This window comes from Leuciscus leuciscus (assembly GCF_965113295.1).
Source record: "Leuciscus leuciscus genome assembly, chromosome: 25".
Classification (NCBI taxonomy): Eukaryota; Metazoa; Chordata; class Actinopteri; order Cypriniformes; family Leuciscidae; genus Leuciscus; species Leuciscus leuciscus.
Window position 1 is genome coordinate 24,164,989 of NC_138724.1, and position 21,343 is coordinate 24,186,331.

At 38.4% G+C, this 21,343-nt stretch overlaps 1 protein-coding gene across 1 annotated transcript in view; it reads left to right on the forward strand.

Moving 5' to 3' along the window:
• furinb (furin (paired basic amino acid cleaving enzyme) b) overlaps positions 1-21,343 on the forward strand; it is an 84,139-nt gene extending 62,796 nt beyond the window's left edge. Inside the window, exons 7-16 of the mRNA XM_082159887.1 lie at positions 3,110-3,198; positions 4,490-4,662; positions 7,925-8,137; positions 14,479-14,579; positions 17,029-17,132; positions 17,226-17,343; positions 17,521-17,700; positions 18,287-18,411; positions 18,820-18,948; positions 20,494-21,343. Coding sequence (XP_082016013.1) covers positions 3,110-3,198; positions 4,490-4,662; positions 7,925-8,137; positions 14,479-14,579; positions 17,029-17,132; positions 17,226-17,343; positions 17,521-17,700; positions 18,287-18,411; positions 18,820-18,948; positions 20,494-21,146 — 1,885 coding nt within the window. The 3' untranslated portion in view covers positions 21,147-21,343. The remainder of the gene's footprint in view (positions 1-3,109; positions 3,199-4,489; positions 4,663-7,924; positions 8,138-14,478; positions 14,580-17,028; positions 17,133-17,225; positions 17,344-17,520; positions 17,701-18,286; positions 18,412-18,819; positions 18,949-20,493) is intronic.

Consider the following 21,343-nt stretch of genomic DNA (forward strand, 5'->3'; position numbering starts at 1 on the left):
ATTTTAAATTGAACCTGCAGTCTAAAGCTGCATTCACATTTAGCATTGTTCGGCAAATAATTTTCAATAGTACGGAGCACCTATAAGTACATGGTGATGGAAAAAATATAAGAAATAAAATGTCAATGCTTTTGTGTTCTCTTGCAAAATGTTGTGTTCCCTCAAGAAACTTGCAAAATTTTTGAGTTTGTCTTGAGAAACTTTGAATTTCCTCACAAAACCTTTTTTTGTAAGTGAGCACTGAGTTTCTTAGGGGAATTTAAAACATTTGTGGAAGAACTCAAAAGCATTGAAATATATTTTTTTCTCCCATCACATATGTTTTTTCCATCTCCATGTCCCTTTAGGGTCTCGGTACAATTAAAATTCGCACAAACTGGAATTTCGTGTGAGGGCAAAATATTTGGTAACACTTTCCAACTACATGTCAACTACGAGTCATTAGAGTATTAGTTGACTGTCTGCTTAATATCTGCTAACACTTTATTTTATTTGTCTCTCAACAGACATTCTACTGACTATAAGTGACTTTGCAAGTACGTCAACTTATTCTACTTACTGTAACCCAAACCTAACGATCTACTAATACTCTAATAAGAGTTATTTGGCATGTAGTTGCAAATTAATGAGGGTTAGTTGACAAGTAATTGCAAAGTTACTAATAGTTAGTAGAATGTCTAGCCTGACGTCATCATACTCAGATTCTAGTCAGAATATGATTATGATTCTGCTCCATTGGGCTGTGATTATGGGGCGTTTCAACCGAACCAGGAAAGAAAATCCCTCTGCACTCAATTGGATAGACATACAACCAATCAGAGCAACAGAGTAAGTGACGTATGTTGTTCATTCATCTTTCCGATCGACAAATGCCTTGATCGTGGTTCTCTGTTCCTCTTTTAAAATGAATGCGTTGTCGATATCTTCTATAACAGACGCGATGGCGGAATCTTAACATCTCAATTCTCCAGCGGCAGCCATCTTTGTTGTAAACAAATTCAACCCAAGCTCTCTTTGGTGACGTGGATGATTACGTTACTGTCCATCATCGTTTAAAGCCCGCCCTGACAATTTGATTGGTCCGAACAGCTCTGGTTCGAGCATAGTTGCTCCACAACGGATCAAGTCCAGACCGAACTTCCCGACCTCAAATGTTGTGGGCGGTGCTACGTTCGGCTGTCATCCAGGCTATAGAATGTCTAAAATAGACTCGAAATTAAGTGTAACCAAAGATTTCCCAACACAGAATTTGCATCCGGTTCAGTTTGTAATCCGAATTCACCATTTTGACCAACAGAAAGTTGCTTGGTTTGAAAGTGACTTCTGTGTGAGGTGTGCTTCGTACTTCGTTGTCATTACACTAATGTAACCACACCTTAACAGTTAAAGTCAGCACAGAGTGTACTGAACACTCTAGTTTACCTTGCTTCTACCTGACTTGTTGGCCATTCTAAGCCTTCCTCAAAATGGAGTAACATCTTCATATAAAAAGGTGTGCATAAAATCTATTTTACTGTTCCCTTATGCAATACATTATAGCCACAAACAACCTCCTAAACAAGCTGATATAAAAACTGTATTGTTTATTCATGAGGTGCTCCCTGCTATCAACTATTCATCATGATAACTGTCACCGCACACAAGACAAAAGGTAGAAAATGATGATTATTGCAAACGAAGGCTTTACACCCTCAGCACGGAAGGTATTTGTTGTGGAAATTCAGGGCTGTTGCCCTTCATATGAGCATGGATAAATGTGTCTGCATTATATTTATTGTGAGGAAAGGGACATATTTAACTGCCTGCTAGGCAGGTTAACCAGCTAACATGCTTGTTGGCATAAAATAGTTTTGATCTCATTCACAGTTTGAGAGAGATAGATTCTGATGGATGTATCTGAATGACTCGTTTTCATCTCTATATGATAATGGACTTCACCCTGAAGGTATATACTGTAATTCCTCATCCCCTGGAGGATACATTCAGACACAATTACAGTTCGTTTTCAATTACTTGTACACAGCAGGTTTTGTGGAAGGCTGAGAGTGTTTTCATGTCATGTATTTGCACAGTAATCAGAAACAGATCTTAACAACCTGCATATGGACACCTCCATCCTCAGCAATTATTGATTTGATGAAATGCAAGACGTCCAGTGCCCTAATTAGAATCTATTATTGCCCACCTGAGCTTTACACACTTAAAGAAATCACCCATTTTTGTACCTGCTCCTTGTGTTCATGACATGTGAGTATAATGAGACAGATTTTATTTTATTTTAAACCTTTGATTTGACTTAATGGTTCAATGATTTCTTTGCATTATCACAAAAAAAAAATTCCTGGATGTTCCCTTTGGCATTTTACATGCTTTGTTTTAAGAAATACTAAAATATCATTATCTATGATAAATATGAATAAATGTAATTTTGTAATTTTTACATTTGCTGCATTTATTTGTGTGTGTTTTTATAGCAACAATGGCTGAGTGCTTAGTGGCCAAGAGCATGAAGCGTATTCTTTTGTGTCGCTTTTGTGTTGTGTTTATGTCTTGTTCTTGAGTGCTTTTTGTCTCTGGTAAAGAGATGCTGCCGTTTCAAAAACATCTGCAGTCTCATCGGCTCTCCAGTCCTACTCTGGGGTCCCTATCGTCCTCTTCTCTGCTTTGTCTCGAGGAAACAATGAGCTCCAATAGGACGCAGATGAATGGAGAGAATAGCTCTTGCAGTGCACATACAAAACCCAAAGCCTGCTGCTATTTCTTTAAACAGTGAAGTTCATCCCCACCATGACACAGAGCTGCTGAGATTTGTCTGCTGTACTGTAGGGACGATCAGACACACAAGTGACAACCATAATCAGCCATTTATTTATTTATTGCCGTTGATGTCGCCTGCAAAGATCTAATTAGATTTTAATTAAAGGATAAAGATAATGCATCTGTATTTGGGTGCACTGAGAGCTGCCTCTCCGTTTCGATGACAGCGCCCCAAGAATTTGTCTGTACAAACGTGGACTGAATTTGAATCGAGTTGAACTGAATGTGAACTGGATGTGAACCCTGCCAATGCCACGCTGTTCACTAGTGCAAACTCTCTTTGTCTCTCTAGACACGGGACACGCTGTGCCGGGGAGGTGGCGGCCGCAGCAAACAATGGTGTCTGTGGAGTGGGTGTGGCCTACAATGCCAAAATTGGAGGTGAGTGAAGAATCCGAATGATTGGCGGTTAGACTTTTGCATATGGTAATAAGATCAATCAAAGAGGTCATGCATTATAACTATCCAAGCTCTCTCTCATTTCCTGCCCCCTTTGTGCATCTGTCATCACGCTTCTCTGGACTAATCTAAAACGCTTTATCTTTCAATTATAAAACACATCTATTAAGGTGAAATATCTTTGAAATATTCTGGTCACATTGAGCGCCAGACATCGCTACAGGCACACACAACTTCCAATAGTCTTTGTAGGAAAATATTTTTCCATCTAGATGAGGGTGATTACGGCAGAGGGTATTGCCTGAGCCTGCACGTAATTTCTGTGTTCTTGTGTGTGTATCTTTGTAATAAGAGAGTAAGTCTGCCCGTGTGTGTGTGTGTGTGTGTGTGTGTGTGTGTGTGTGTGTGTGTGTGTGTGTGTGTGTGTGTGTGTGTGTGTGTGTGTGTGTGTGTATAAAGAGAGCAGATGTTGCTGATCTCTAATTGGCCGCTGGGCCGTGTGTGGGGGTGTGTGAAGTGTCTGAATCCTGTTGCTAGGATTATTATTAATCAAATAAATAGCCACAGAATCATTCTTATTAATTAGATGCTCTCTCCCATCTTACATCATGTTCTAGCAGGACACCACACTGCAACAAGCAATTAATCTCAGACTAAAGAAGTCAGGCTTTTGAAAATTACATTTTCAAAAAAATCTTTTAACTTAATTAACAGTTTGCAATGAAATTGATTGTATAAAAACGAATTTATAAAAAAAAATTATAATTTAACACATTTTTATTTTTATTTGTTTTATTATTAATATATATATATATATATATATATATATATATATATATATATATATATATATATATATATATATTATAATATATATATATTATATTATATTATTATTATTATTATTATTATTATTATTATTATATATATAAAAAAAATGTTTTATTATTATTTATTTTATTTATTTTTAAGGGGTTCATCACAAGTGAATCATCATATTTGTGGGTCCTTGGCATTAGAAAGTTTAAAAACCTCAGTCAAATCCCAAAATATTCTGGTCGGCTGTGGTTTTGTCTTTATACGGCATGTTCACTTTCAGTGCCAATAAAACAAAATTGTGCTGGAAACTTGTGCAACTTCCTAATTTGCTTTTCATTTTCTTTTCCAAATATCCTTCACATTTACAGACAGTAAATTTTTACAAAACCCATTTTTCCCTTCTCTCTGGTTTCTACATTAACGTGCTTTCTGTCCGCCTCTGTTCTGCATGCAGGTGTGCGGATGTTGGACGGAGAGGTAACAGATGTTGTGGAGGCTCAGTCTCTGAGCTTGAACTCCCAGCACATCCACATTTACAGTGCCAGCTGGGGCCCTGAGGATGATGGGAAGACAGTGGATGGCCCTGCCAAACTGGCCAAAGAAGCTTTCCTGCAGGGGGTCACCGAGGTCAGATTTTACCACTGGAGGTCACCTGGGTCATAGTACTGTTAGTTGCTTATTGGCGTTTCTGCCACTGGAAGCCTTATCATTGTTGGTGGATTGCATAACTGGCCATAGCTTTTGAAAATCTGATTTACAAATGAGATGTATTGCCAATAACAGAAAGATTTCATTTTATTTTTACAATAATTCCTTCCTGCTAAAAAGCGTTTGTATATCAGTGCGTAATGCGTTATAAATGCTGAAATTTTCTGTCTTACCTATTATTTTTTTATATCTGCAAGTGGGCAGAAACAAGTCCTCTCAACTATCTGATAGGAAACACATTGATGCCAATTTGCATAAATTTAAACTTTTCTCAATTTTGTTGAGTCACTAGACACACATACAAATCACTCATGTCACTAGAAATCACCAAATCTCACTGAAAATGAATGACTTTCATTCGCAGTGTCGCCTCAAGTCAATGTCAGCATGAATGCTCATGTCAGGTCATCCAAGCAGATTTTAGATCCGTTAAATGTGTCACAGCTGCCATCGGCTTCGATCAGCACCGCCGACAGAGGAACTGGGCTGGACGGGGTGAGCTGTTGAAGATGTCATCGCCTGTTTAAATGCTTTTACAGAGAGAGAATTGAGAAGGATTGTAGAAGCACAAACACACGGTTATAGAGAATACTTTATTTAGGGGGATTTCTGTGATCTTGGCAGGAGATGAGCATTTGTTTTCTGTTTTCGTTTTTGATATGTTAATGCTTTCCTGTGTGCCACACATACCATTATCCCTTGTGAGTTCATACTTTGATAGAATTTCAGCATACACAACGTTGCACTATGAATATGAAAATCAATTTGTTTTATCCATGATAAAACAAGATGGCTGTCTTTTTTCATTTTTCTACTGTTTTGTAGTGTTTTATAAGGCACACACTACTGTTCATTTTGCTCATACACTCCCATTTGTGGGTCGTTAAGACTTTCAAATGTTTCTAAAAGAAGTCTCTTATGCTCACCAAGGCTGCATTTATTTGATTAAAAATACAGTAAAATGGTATTATTGTGAAATACTATTACAATTTCAAACTGTTTTCTAGTTTAATATATTATATTGTAATTTAATAATAATTTATTCTTGTGAAATCATTCTAATATGCTGATTTGATGCTCAAGAATAATTTCTCATTATTATCAATGTTGAAAATGTGCAGTTTAATAATTTTGTAGAAATTGTGATACATTTTTTCAGAATTTTTAATGAATAGAAAGTTCAAAAGAACAGCGTTTATTTGAAATAGATTTTTTTTTTTTGTAACATAGTCTTTGTAATGTCTTTTACTGTCACTTTTGATCAATTTAATATGTCTTTGCTATAAAAGTATTAACATCTTTCAAAAGAAGTATTTCAGACCCCAAACTTTTGAATTGTAGTGTATGTGCGAGAATGGATATAAACAAACCCCTAAATTTCAGCGAATCACGCTCCATTTGTGCTACCGACAGGAATGATGCCTCAAATCGTGCAGCTTACAGAGAAGAGGCTATTACTGAGCGCTATTACTTTTCTAAGCAATCAGACTTGTGATTTTGCCCGGGTGATGATAAAACAAGTGAAAAAAAAAACAATTGAAAGAGACACTTGAGCCAGATGTGTAAGTCTAGATCTTGTTTGTTCATTACAATATTATGTTTATTCCACTACCTTTTATAAACCTTGTGCTATCAAGTGTTTTAAAGCATATGCTCAGAATCTCTTCAGGCAGAATTTCACGGCAGCATTAATGAAAATTCGCACATCTTCCCCCCGTGAGTGTTGATGCATTCTAACAGCTTGCGTTATCTTCGAAGTAATTTAGTCAAATATATTAAATGGAATTAAATCCAAACCCACCTGCCTTTGTCTCGCTCTGCAGAAATTATGAGATTCGATGCAGCGAGAATAGAGCGTGTCGTGTTTGACAGGCAAAGGATCTGACCTTTTTAGGACGGCTGCCCGCTGCGAGTGCCGCTTCTGTTTCATCCCGAACGTGTCCTTGGTAATCACAGACAAGCTTTTTGTCGGAGCGTTTCGTCTCGTTTATCTTTTGTTTCGTCTGTGAGAATAATGGCTCTATGAAACAGCCGTGCAGAATGAGTTTGACTGCTGTTAATTTTGGTGGTGTTTAAAACTGATTTCCCCCTCTAGTAATTTACTCAAATTACGCTTCATATAAACATCTGCCTCAGTGCAGTGACTCGCTTTTTGTTTCTCTGCACTACCGTTTTTTTATCCCCAATTTTTTCTTTCTTAGAATTGTGCCTCTGAATATTTTCAACCGAATTGCGGCATCTCAAACAAACAAACAACCCATTTATTGCCACAATAATCCTGAGTCAGTCAGCTGTAAACATTACCCATATGGACTGCAGAAGATAGAACAGAAACTTTAATCAAATTCTGCCGACGTGCTTGACTGCAGCGAGAGAGGAGACTAATATATGGGAAAAGAAAAGTGGAGCTTTGTCAGCTGTCCAGCCAAAATTACTAAAGCATTAAATACAGCAGATTTCAGAGGTCACAGTATTGGTTTTAAATTAATCATGACAGCCATAATTGGCTCGTTCAATTGGATTTTTGTGGGCTATTGTAATAGAGATGAGGCCTGTACGCACGGACATTAATGGACACTACACAGATGTTTGATTCATAAATACATTTGTCTCACATAGCCAGACATTTGATTTGCATAAAAACTATCAGCAGCTTATTACGGCCAAGAATCGCCCACTTATATTTTTTAAAGATTTGATGCCACAGAACTCGCAAATCCTGTGATTAGTTCTACCTTATAATGTTTCTATCAGCCCAGCAACTGTAAACTACCGTTTGTTTTCCAGGCGGTAAAAACCTGTGCACCAAGTCTCAAAAGGCCGGCCAATCAGATTGGAAGTGGCAGTTTTCAGTTGCCGCGTGCCAGTTATGTGAACAGACTGTGGGATGAGACTATAATACATTTAGACAGCAGGTGTCTGTCTCTATTTACGCTACTGTTCAAAAGTTTGGGGTCAGAAAGATTTTTTTTTTTTAAGAAATTAATACTTTTATTCAGCAAGGACACATTAAATTGATGAGTGACAGTAAAGACATTTAAGAAATGTTTCCTTTAGCAGCAAACCAGCATATGGAGTAATGATGCTGGAAATTCAGCGTTGCTAGATTTGCATAAATTATAATATTTCACAACTATACATTGGAAAGAGTGAATGACCAGGTTGAGTGCATCTGTTTTAGGGTCGAGGTGGGCTGGGCTCGATCTTCATGTGGGCGTCGGGTAACGGAGGGCGAGAGCGGGACAGCTGCAACTGTGATGGATACACCAACAGTATCTACACGCTCTCCATCAGCAGCACCACGCAGTATGGCAATGTGCCGTGGTACAGCGAGGCCTGTTCCTCAACCCTTGCCACCACCTACAGCAGCGGAAACCTCAACGAGAAACAGATTGTATGTATTTAACACTCACGTTCATATGTGCAAACAAATCTTTGTAGTCACACATTAGACTAGAGTCATATAATAAACTAATTTTTCTTTGTATTTTCATACAGAAACAGAAATGCATCCTCTTACAGAAAATCTTCTATTTTTATATATATAGATGTATAAATATTATGAGTATTTATAATTTAATAGTTATGAATATTACATTTAAATATTTTTTGGCAGTTTTTCAGTTTATAAAACAAATATATAATGTAATATTCAAATAAACGCTATTCTTGTAAGCTTTCTGTTCATCAAAGAATCTTGAAAAAAAATCATGATTTCCAAAAAAATATTAAGCAGCACAACTGCTTTCAATACTGATAATAAGAAATATTTATTGTGCTGCAAATGATTGATTTCTGAAATGAGAATATAGCGCTTTACGATGTACTGTTGTACACCCAAAGTGCTTTACAATCATATCAGGGGGTCTCCCCTAAACCACTACCAGTGTGCAGCATCCACTTGGATGTTGCGACGGCAGCCACAGAAGAACGGCGCCAGTGCGCTCACCACACACCAGATAGGTGAAGAAGAGAGAGAGTGATAGAGCCACCTGAAAGCATGGGGATTATTATTTGGAGGCCATGATTGATAAAGGTCAATAGAGGGACTTTGTCCAGGACTCCAGGGTCTCGCCCCTACTCTTTGCCTTTGGATTTTTTATGACCACAGAGAGTCAGGATCTCAGTTTAATATCTCAACCGAAGGACGGTGCGTATTACAGTATAGTGTCCCCATCCCTATACTGGGGCAATAGGACCCACACAGACCACAGGGTGAGCACCCCCTGCTGGCCTCACGAACACCTCTTCCAGCAGCAATCTGGTCTTCCTAGAAGGTCTCCCATTCAGGTACTGACCAGGCTCAACCCTGCTTAGCTTCAGTGGGCAATTGGTCTTGGGCTACAGGGTGATATGGCTGCTGGTTCTGAAGGATCATGTGAAACACATACACACTTTGCTACAACCACGTCTCATTAAAGGCACCATAAATAGAATAAATTCACATTTACACGTTAACAGCGCACAGACAAACCTTCATTTCTTCACACAAATACTGCCATTTTCAGTTGTCAGCAGAACTGTGAATGTCAGAGCAGACAGCTTGTGTGTGTGCCAAATTTTGCACATGGTTTAAATGGCCACATCACGACTGTACATGGGGAAAGTGAGTGATTGAGTGCCGCCCCATTCAGCGTGCGGTGGAGATGAAGTGTCAGGCGGTGAAATGATTTCCACATCTGCCGCTGTGATTTCCTGTGGGCTATATGAAAAAGAGCTCAAGAACACCATGCCCTAAGGAGGCAAAAAATCACTTTAGAGTAGCGTCTGAAAACTTCCCCATCACAGGTGCCGCTGCTGTATGCCGTACACATCTGCTTTTCTGTCCCCAGCGTGTCCTCCAAGAATGGAAATGAGAAACGGGTGTCTGAAAAAGCAAAGAGAGAAAGAGCAGAGAAATTAGACCAAGTGAAAAAGCAAAAGACAGAGACAGCAATTTTTGAATACCAAATATGCTGCATTGCAGAATCTTTGGATCTTATTTGCAAGTTTGGTTCTCGTTTTCAGTTACATACCATTGTTTTATCTGCATAAGCTGTATTTGAGAGTGTCTGAGTAGGCTTTTTAACTAGAGCACGTTAATTAGGCCAAAAGACGCCTATAAAAAGAAGTTCTAAAAGTCATCTTGATGGTCTTTGCCTTTGGATCATCTTGAGCATTTTTGCTATTAGTTTCTAGTACTTCTAAAATTTAGAAGAAGTCTTTTCAGAAAAATCTGTCAAATACTCAAACTCATGTTGTTTTGAAGAATTACCTAGTCACTCTTTTCTATATAATAAAAGTGTATGAGGACTGGGGATGTCAATATCGATAAAGGCACCATAAAAGTGCTCCATATAGCTTGTTTAATATTTTAAGTCTTCTGTCATAAGTCAAGTCAAGTCAAGTTTATTTGTATAGCGCTTTTCACAATACAGATTGTATCAAAGCAGCTTCACAGTATTACATTTAAATAATACAACAAAGTTTATTTCAAGAGGAATTTATTGATTGATAAAATTAAATTAAATATCCCCAAAATATCCCCAACTGTGCAAGCCAAAGGCAACAGTGGCAAGGAACCGAAAAACTCCATCAAGTGACCTAATGGTGTCCTAAAACTCCATCAGGTGACCTAATGGAGAAAAAAAAAACCTTGGGAGAACCCAGGCTCAGTCGGGGGCCAGTTCTCCTCTGGCATTTATGAGCTAGAGACCGGATTGTATTTGAACTGTGGGATTATATGAATGCCTGGCTGAAGAGATGCGACTTTAATCTAGTTTTAAACTGGGAGAGCGAGTCTGAGCAACGAACAGTATCAGGAAGACTATTCCAGAGTTTTGGAGCCAAATGTGAAAATGCTCTCCCTCCTTTGGTGGTTCTGGATATCCTAGGTATGACCAAAAGCCTTGAATTTAGTGATCTTAAAGAGCGCGATGGATTATAGGGCGATAGAAGATCCGTTAAATAGACTGGAGCTAAGCCGTTTAGGGCTTTATAAGTCAGTAGCAATACCTTGTAATTAATACGGAACTTTATAGGTAACCAATGCAGTGATGATAAAATCGGTGTTATATGATCATATTTTCTTGATCTCGTAAGAACTCTAGCGGCGGCATTTTGGACTAACTGTAGCTTGTTTATTGAGGATGCAGGACAACCAGCTAGTAAAGCATTACAGTAATCTAGTCTCGAGGTCATGAATGCATGAACTAACTTTTCTGCATCAGAAACTGATAGCATATTACGTAGCTTAGCAATGTTTCTAAGGTGGAAAAAGGCTGTTTTTGTAACATATGAAATATGATTTTCAAAAGACAGGTTGCAATCGAGTATAACACCCAGGTCTTTTACTGTAGAGGATAAAGTAACAGGACATCCTATGATGTTAAAGTTGTATTGTGCAAGGTTTTGTGGGCGGTTTTTTGAACCGATAAGTATTACCTCTGTCTTGTCTGGATTTAATAAAAGAAAATTACGCGTCATCCAATCTTTTATATCTTTAACACACTCTGTCAATTTGGAAAATTTTGTATTTTCATCCGGCCTTGATGAAATATATATTTGAGTGTCATCAGCATAACAATGGAAACTAATTCCATGTTTCCTTATAATATTTCCAAGTGGCATCATATATATTGAAAATAACAGAGGGCCTAATACAGATCCCTGCGGCACTCCATAGTTTACTGGAGTTATGATCGATTTTTCTCCATTTAAATAGACAAAATGGTAGCGGTCAGATAGGTATGATTTGAACCAGCTTAGTGCTTGTCCTTGAACACCAGTATAATTTTGTAGTCGATCTAAGAGTATTGTGTGATCTATAGTATCGAACGCAGCACTAAGATCAAGTAAAACTAGTATTGAGATACAGCCTTGGTCAGAAGCTAAAAGTAAATCATTTGTGATTTTAACGAGCGCAGTTTCAGTGCTATGATGCGGTCTGAATCCAGACTGAAACTTTTCATAGATATCATTTTGTTGCAAGAAAGAGCCCAGTTGAGCGGACACCACTTTTTCTAATATTTTAGACATAAATGGAAGATTTGAAATGGGTCTATAATTTGCTAGATTATTATGATCTAATTGTGGTTTCTTAATGAGAGGTTTTATAACTGCCAGTTTAAATGTTCTTGGAACATGACCTAGAGATAAAGACGAGTTAATAATATTGAGGAGAGGCTCTTCCACTACAGGTAACACTTCTTTCAGTAGTTTAGTTGGTATAGGATCTAATAAACATGTTGTTGTTTTAGATGAAGTGATAAGTTTATTTAACTCTTTTTGTTCTATAGTTGTAAAGCACTGTAATTGTTCTTGCGGGGTGATAATTGAAGCTGAATTATAAGGCGCGATTGAAGATTGAACGTTTACAATTGTGGTTCTGATGCTTTCTATTTTCTCAGTGAAGAAGTTCATGAAATCATTACTACTGAACTGTAACGGGATATTTTGTTCGGGTGACGTCTGTTTATTTGTTAGTTTAGCCACGGTGTTAAATAAAAACCTTGGATTGTTTTGGTTGTTTTCTATTAGTTTGCGGAGGTGCTCAGCCCTGGCCGCTTTTAGGGCCTTTTTATAACGTGACATACTGTCTTTCCACGCGATTCTAAAGACCTCTATATTAGTTTGTTTCCATTTACGCTCTAAAATACGGGTTTCTCTCTTTAAAACATGCGTAGTATTGTTATACCATGGTGCTTTATTTTTCTCTCTGACCTTTTTTAATTTAATAGGTGCAACCACATCCAATGTTCTAGAGAGAATGGTGCTCATAGTGCTAGTTAGTTCTTCTAGTTCATCTGTTTGTTTGGGTTCAGGCAGCAGCTGAGACAGATTAGATAAGCAATTTGAGAAATTATCTATGGTGGATGGAAGGATTGTTCTGCCTGGTTGATAACGCGACGCCGCATGACATATTACAGCAGTACGTAATATGCAAGTTACCATGTAGTGATCAGTGACTTCATCACTTTGTGGAATGATATCTATATCGGTTGGATCGGTTCCATGTGATATAATTAAATCGAGTGTATGATTAAGACGATGTGTTGGTCCGGTGACGTTTTGCTTGACCCCAAATGAATTTAATAAATCTGTAAACGCAGCTCCTAACGCATCATTTGGATTATCTACGTGTATGTTAAAATCTCCAACAATTAATGCTTTATCGACATTGACTAATAGGTCTGAGAGAAAATCTGCAAACTCTTTTAGGAAATCAGCGTAAGGCCCAGGCGGTCTATATACGGTAGCATAAAATAGCCTTTGTTTGTTTTTTGTAAGTCTTTTAAGTCATAAAACAGCAGTTGTGTGAGGAACTGACCGATAGACAAGTTGTTATTCACTGAAAAATTCCTCTAGCTTTTCTTGGTTCTTACATTTGTGTGCTGTTCATTTGAATCAACTGATATTTTTAGTTACTTGGTTGATTCATTGATTAATGATTGATTTGTTCTCTGAATTTGGAATGATCTAGTTAAGACTTTAATTCAAAGATTTGAAACACTGATTCATGATTTATGAATGATTTGTTCAATTAAATTAGTATGATCCAGTTGAGTCAGTAATTAAAAAATCTGATTAATGAATGATTCTGAATTATTTGGTTGGGTCATTGATTCAAAGATCTGATTCATTGATCTATGATTGAATGATTTGCTCACTGGAATTTGAATGATGCGGTTGAATCATTAATTCAAAGACTTGGTTCATTAATTTGGGAATTTTGTTCATTGTAATTGGAATGATCTGTTTAAGTCATTGATTGAAAGATCTGATCAAAAAGAACTAACTCAAAATATGACACATTTTAGATATTTTTAATGGACAAATAAATAGTATTAAAAAAAAAATTGCAATTTTTTTTATGTTCCTTAATTTTATATAGCTAGCAAAATAAATATTGGATATTCAAACTGATAACTTGTGAACTTGGGTCTTTTTGACCAATTTATTTCAGTTGAATTCAAACTCACATTGAGGGGAAAATATGATTTCTTGTGCTGTGGGTAGTTATCCGAGCTCTGTTTGAATCTCTGATATGCTCATTCCTGTGAAAGTGATTTCAGACTCTCCAGGCAGGTCTATCTCTGCCAGCTCACTGAAGCTCATCTGAGATGTTTCGGGTGGCTTTAGAGTGTTTGTTTGCTGGATGTCAAGGCTGTCCCAGTATGTTTGACTGCGATAACTCCCCCTCTCCCTCTTCTGAGACCCCCTGTTCCATTAGGATGACAAAGGCAATAACAGATTCAATTTAAAAATGGACGCAATCTTGCCGACAGCAGTGGGGTGGGATTTTATGTGTCTGTGTCTGTACATGTTTAAATCAGACTGAAAGGGACAGAGACAAATAAAACAATGATAAAGAACGAGTATGTGTGGGTGTCTGGCAGGTACTCACCTGTGTATGCACTGATGGTTCTGTAGCCTCGGGCTGGAATCCCTCTCATCCTGACCATTGTCAATCACACATGTCCCCATGTCTCCTACGGCATGATTAAAACCCCAAACCCTCAGGTGTTGAGGTGCCAGCTTATTAAGTCTCCCAAGCTGTCACACATCTCATCACTGAAGCTGCAGTGAATGAGGTTTCTCCTTCCCTCTTGGACTTGCATTGTTGTCAGGCACTTTGCAGGCGCCTCTGGCTGACAGACGCCCACACCAACACCTCATATATAGCTACAACCTATGTCCTTTCTGATAACTGGCCAATAACACGTCTGACCTTTCCATCTAACTTTGTTTGTACAGGTGACGACGGACCTGAGGAAGAAGTGCACAGATTCGCACACGGGCACGTCCGCCTCGGCTCCCCTGGCCGCTGGAATCATCGCTCTCGCTCTGGAGGCCAAGTGAGTGATGACAACAATGACACCTGTCTCTACGGACAGACATACACACACATGTTCTACCCACTCCTGTCCATCATTCCCCCTCATCGGTTAGACTTCATTACCCCATGCACATCATCTTCAGCCCTCTGACACGCTCTGACATTGCTCATCCAAAATAAAGAAGGAGAGATGGAAAGAGACGTGTGATGGCTGCCAATCTTCACTCCTCGTTCAGGGCCGATTGACCCCAAGGCCCCTGTACAACATCAAGTCATCATGCTCAATTAAAAGATCCTGCAGAGTATTTAATCCTGTATGCTGTGAGGCGGTAATAAGACATGGAATTCACGTCTCACACAAGCGTCGGGTTTCTTTGTCTTTTTTGTGTGTGGTGGAGTCTCGGGGCTCCTAGTTCGTACACAGTGTTTGTTTATGTGTGAGTTCGCCCCCTGCTGTTCAGGGCTGTTAACCCCGCTGGTGCCAGCTTTGACTGCGCTTGCCCCACAATGAAAGAGATAGGGACGTTTTTGGAGAAATGTTTTCTAAGGTCCTAGATTTCTATTCTCTTTCTGTCACAGCTCTGCTCTTTTCGTCGGGCAGAAGTCTTTGTGATGTCGCGCTGTAGGTGACTTTTGAACGTCTGTGTGTAAGAAAGGCTGTCATACTCATTTTCCACTGTAATTGTGCTTGTGCCTGAGCCAGCGCTTGGCCAGGGGATCTTTGAACCTGTCTCAGAGGTAATTTTGCATTTTAATTTGTAATATAACAAACATTAAAAAATATATTATGTAAAATGTAAAATGTGTGTATACATAAATATATTTGGGGTCAGTAAGACTTTTTGTTTTTGAAAGAAGTCTCTTATACCCACCAAGGCTGCATTTATTTGATTTAAAAAAAATACAGTAAAACGACAATATTGTGAAATAATATTAAGATTTGTATTTTTTTATATATATATATATATTATGCATTCCTGCGATAGCAAAGAATTTTAAGCATCATTACTCCAGTCTTCAGTGTCACATGATCCTTCAGAAATCATTCTAATATGCTGATTTGCTGAAGAAATTAATTCAGTGTTGAGGACATTTGTGCTGCTTAATATTTTTGTGGAAACCATGAATAATTGTTTTTCAGGATTTTTTTAATGAATAGAAAGTTTAAGAGAACATAATTTATTTAAAATAAAAATATTTTGCAACATTCATTATAAATGTCTTACTGTCATTTTTGATCAATTTAATGCATCCTTGCTGAATAAAATATTAATTTCTTTAAAAAGAATCTGGCTGACCCCAGCCTTTTCAAATGTATTTGTTTTATATATATATATATATATATATATATATATATATATATATATATATATATATATTTATAGTATCATATGTTGTGTTTATATATATATACAGAGACAGAAAGCAGGATTGGGGTGTCTGCCAAATGAATGCGCGTCTCAAAGCTTCTAATGTAATTTACTGTTTATTATAGGAGTGATCTAGTGCTGCTTATCATAAGTCTAGCCGTATTGTTGTTGTTTATGAAACCTTTGAGTGGTGAGGGCATTCTTCCCCCTTTCCATTAATTTTCTGATTCCTGGTTTGAGTCCAGTATGTTTAAAGGCTCTGGCATGTTTTCCAGCACTGGCACTTCATCCATATAAAAGGGGTATCTGTTCAATATCTGTGCAAGTCCTTCTATGTACAACATGAGAATTTCAGTAGTCTGGCATCTATTAATCACTGAATGTAAATCACTGCATCTGTGCTGTGTCTTTTGGTTTATAAATTGTGCGTATGACATGAATTTACCCAAGAATTTACCTAAGTCATTTATTGTGAGGTCAAAAATATTGAAAGCTTATGAATTGGATCACCTTGAAAACTATACGGATGCCAGAGCAGGATGTTTTTCATACTGTTCCCTTTCCATCTTTACGCTAAATCCATTTCATTTGGGTGGAAATGGCTTTTCATGCAGGTATTTTTGTCAATCGCAAACATGGTTTGCCCAGAAATACCCTGTTGAGAAATAACAGGGCTTTTCAACCTTGCCCGTGGGGGGCACGAGTCCCAAAGCTGCTTGTTTCCACCATGTAGAGCTACAGCCGACAAAACGAATAAGCTGGAGTCGTGAACCAAGGAAAAACTGTTATAAATTGAATCTGATATTTGCTGCATTTTCAGGGAATACAATTTTGGGTCTTTAGTTGGGGGAGATAAAGGTCTCGTCTGCTGTTTAATTGCAAAATGATGCATGGCCCCCGGGACGTAATATTTCCATTTGCAATTTTCTGTGCCTCGGGTAAAAGAAAAGCTTTAGTTATGTGTCTTTCAAAAAGACATCCTGTCACATCCAAGAGGGATAATTATGTGCAAATTATCTTTTTAATCTAAAAAAAAAATCTGTGGCCCTGCTGCCATGTAATGCTCATATCGCTTTTCATTTTTTGTATGACATCCAGCATGAACCTGACATGGAGAGACATGCAGCATCTCGTAGTAAGAACCTCACGTCCCGCCCACCTAATAACCAACGACTGGAGGACCAATGGCGTGGGCCGATTAGGTAAATGACAATTCACGTGACCAATCAATTTATTTATTTATTCATTGGATATGTCTGACCTAGTTAATTTTTCCATCTCTCTCTATGTGGCAGTGAGCCATTCTTACGGCTACGGTCTGCTGGATGCAAGTGCCATGGTCGCTTTGGCCCAGAACTGGACCAGCATTGGGCCACAGCACAAATGTGTCATTAATATGCTGACCGAGCCCAGGTAATGACAGTCAAACCCACTAATGCCCACTATAGTGGGTAATGCCCACTAATGCTTGCTACCTGGGGAGACAGAGGTCATCTTTTAAGGGCAGGCAAACTAAATTATATTATATCATAATCATTATACAGTTGCTTGTGAGAGTGGAGTATAATTTCAGATTCTTCTGTGTTGCAGGGACATAAGAAACCACCTGATCTTTAGCAGAAGTGTAGAGGCCTGCTCAGGGCAGCCGGACTTTGTGAGCTCTTTGGAGCACGTGCAGGCCAGACTCACCCTCTCCTATAACCACAGAGGAAACCTGGCTGTTCACCTCATCAGCCCACTGGGAACTCGTTCCACGCTACTGGCTCCACGGTAAACACACTCAGACACGCTATTAGTTTGTTTTTGAAAGAAGTCTTTTATGTTCACTAAGGCTGCATTTATTTGATCATAAATACATTAAAACTGTAATATTGTGCAATTATATTATAATTTTTTATGTAATTTAATTGTGCTGAATTTTCAGCATTACTTCACTCTTCAGTGTCACATGATCCTTAAAAAATCACTCTAATTTGTTGATATTTGATTCTCAAGAAAATTGTTAATTGTTGAAACTGTTTTCAAAATTGTTTAGAAAGTTCAAAAGAACAGGATTGTTTAAATAGAAATATTTTGTAACATAAATGTCTTTACTTTTTTTATGAATTTAATACATCCTTGCGGAATATAAGACTTCTGAATGGTAATGTGTAATCGATTAACCGTAACATGCATAGACTCTAAATCAACTCATCAGCTCAAAAAAAAATTAAAAAAAATACATCTGATGCCCAAGAAAACATTCATGAAACATAATTATTCGTATTGTAAATACACACTCAATTCATCTTATTGACACATCTCAGATAGACTTGCACACACATAGAGATCTTCTTTCTCTTCTGTTTGTCTTCAGGCCTCAGGATAACTCAGCCGAAGGCTTCAACGACTGGGCGTTCATGACCACCCACTCCTGGGATGAGGACCCTCGGGGAGAATGGACCCTGGAGATCGAGAATGTGGCTGGACTTAATGACTATGGTACTGCAATAAGCTTTTTTATAATCAGTGTTTTTGTCTTGTTTTTTTACTTCAAACATCCTTTCATCATTTCAGAGTATAAATCTTGAATTAAGTTTAGTTTTCTTACCCCACTGGCAAATAGCTTTTTCTAGTTTTAAAAAGAAATCTCACAAAATGTTGTTTGAATTATGCTTGAAAGAAAAATAAACTTAATTCAAGATAGATTCTCTGAATCTTACATAAATTGCTTCTGAAGTATATTTATCTTATTTTAATGATGTTTAAGTACTTTTACTGCAAAACAAGACCAAAAAAAAAAAAACACTGATTTAGAAAAGGATTTCTATTTCTATTCTATTGGGTCTATTCTATTTGGGTCTTTGTTGACGGTCACAGCTTCTTTAAAGTTCAAGGTCTTTTCCACAGGTGTACTTTCTCAGTTCACACTCATCTTATATGGCACCGGCTCTAGTGCAACAGATCCGTCCATTTCCGATTACACCCGGCCTTCAAACAACAGCTGCAAAACCTTTGACACCCAGCAGATCTGCATTGGTAAGACACATGCCCTGGACCAAAGGGGCATTCAAATAAACATACACAACCCTTAATAGACAAGCTTTTATAGGTGAAGACATTCATGACCAGAAGGAAATATTTACACTCAAACACAGCAATTCCCTTGACAAAACAAGAAGAAAAAAAATAAAAATAATTGTCTCAGTATGACTACCCATTGTGCTTATGAATATTAATATTTGTTTATGAGTATAAATATTGCACTTCAGAGTGATGCCAGAGAGCTTTAAATTTAATAAACGGTGCATTATTAAAGAAGTCGTACACTCCTTCAGAGGGCAGTAAACAAACCTTAATTTTGTTAAACGAATATTGTATTATTTAAAGTTGCTGTGGAGACTTGATGGATTTCTCCATCATGGCCTCATATTGTGCCTGCAGTACTGCAGAGTGCTCAAGGACAAACTTTGCTAAGAAGTTATTTTACTCATTTTTCATTAGGTGTTCTCACTGTGACTGCAGGTACTACTGAATTTTACAAGGTCAATTATTTGTCCTATTAGGAAAATCAGTATAAATTGACCCTATTGACTTTAATAAATGTAGCCTACCTGGTCAGCTGGTCTTATTCCAAAAACAAATGCAAATACTGACGTGAATGTTTAGCTAATGTATTGAAAGTTTGCAGACCGTAGTATGTACTTACTGTGTCGTATTTCGTGGCAACAAATCATAATACTAAAGGGTGCAAAGTAAATTCCTTCAAATTTCTGCTTCATTGTTTTGACCAGGAAACTAGATATAAATAGGTTGACAGTTTAACTGAAGTTAACAGCCACCTTGGCAGTAGTTGAGCTGATAAGTTAATGGCCGCTATTTGCTTTCTGACACATTTCAGATCTCTGTGTGGTGTTAAAATTGCATAGCTAGAAAAATTTGCAATCAAGGTTATTTATTGTTTTATGTTATTCTTTATAAAAATAAATGTGGTAACACTTTACAATGAGGTCAGCACAATATTTAACATGAATTAACAGTGAACACTCCATTTTTCATACATTGTATAGCATTGATGTTAATTTCTTCATATACTAACGTGTGTGTGTGTGTGTGTGTGTGTGTGTGTGTGTGTGTGTGTGTGTGTGTGTGTGTGTGTGTGTGTGTGTGTGTGTGTGTGTGTGTGTGTGTGTGTGTGTGTGTGTGTGTATGTTTTCACTCTTGCTATGAATATGGCTGGTGTAGCTGGCATGGCCTAACTTAACAAACAAACAAAAAAGTTAATGATACCTATTGCATTAACTAATGGTAACTAATGTACCGTAAAGTGTTACCAAAATGTTTATTTCCATATTCACTTTCATCACAACCTCTGAAACAACCATTTCTCTTCTACTGACATAAACCAAGCCTGCATGAGTGGGGGGGGAAATAATATTAACCAATATCATAGCCCACAATCCTTTTTGTTCCTCACAAAAGTGTCACATTACAGAAGTACAATATGTTTAAAATGCAATTTCGTGTTTTTTTACAGATTCGTAACATCTGCGATTAAGCGTTCTTCTGATCTCTGTTTTCCAGAATGCAGCACGGGTTTCTCGCTTTTCTTGCAAGGCTGTGTGAAGTCCTGTCCTCCCGGCTTCAGCTCTGGGCTGCAGGTGCTTAACTTGTCGCTGGACAACTGGGTGGAGCACTCTACCGTACAAGCGTGCCTGCCCTGCAACCCGGCCTGTCTGACGTGCTTCGGGTCTGGGGAGAACGAGTGTCTTTCCTGTCCCCCCCACAGTCACTTAACGGTCACTTCTTGCTTGCACCAGAACCAGGTGCAGCGGAAATCCCCCAGCATTCCTGTGCTCCAGCACGAGGTGGATCCGAGCTCGGAGGAATCCTTGCGTGAACCTGGGCTGTCCTCGAGACTGCCGGCGCTGGTGGCAGTGCTCAGCTGTGCCTTCATCCTGGCCACTTTCGCAGCCGTTTTCGTGCTGCTTCAGTTGCACTCCGGAGCAGCCAGCGCCCCGTTCTGTCGGAGGACCAAACTGCCGGTGACGGACACAAGCGGAGGGGGGATACGAGTCGGCTTTGGGTTTGGACTCAGCCGGGGAAAAGTGTCGTACCGGGGAATCCCCACTGTGTGGGGGGACGAGGATATGGCGATGAACTCTGAGTCAGACAGCGAAGAGCTGGAGTATCACAGCGAAAAGACTGCCTTTATACGGACTCAGAGTGCCCTTTAACGCCCCATGTTGGGCATTTTTTGTACATCTGTCTTCCTCGTACTGGGATACAGAACTAGTCTGCACTACTTAGACTTATAGATCCACTGCGAGATGTTTGTGTGTGTGTGTTTGAGCGAGAGAGAGAATGCTATATATGAGCTATAATGTTGCAGTTGTGGTTTGACCCGAATGTCATTAAACCCAGGACATCTCCA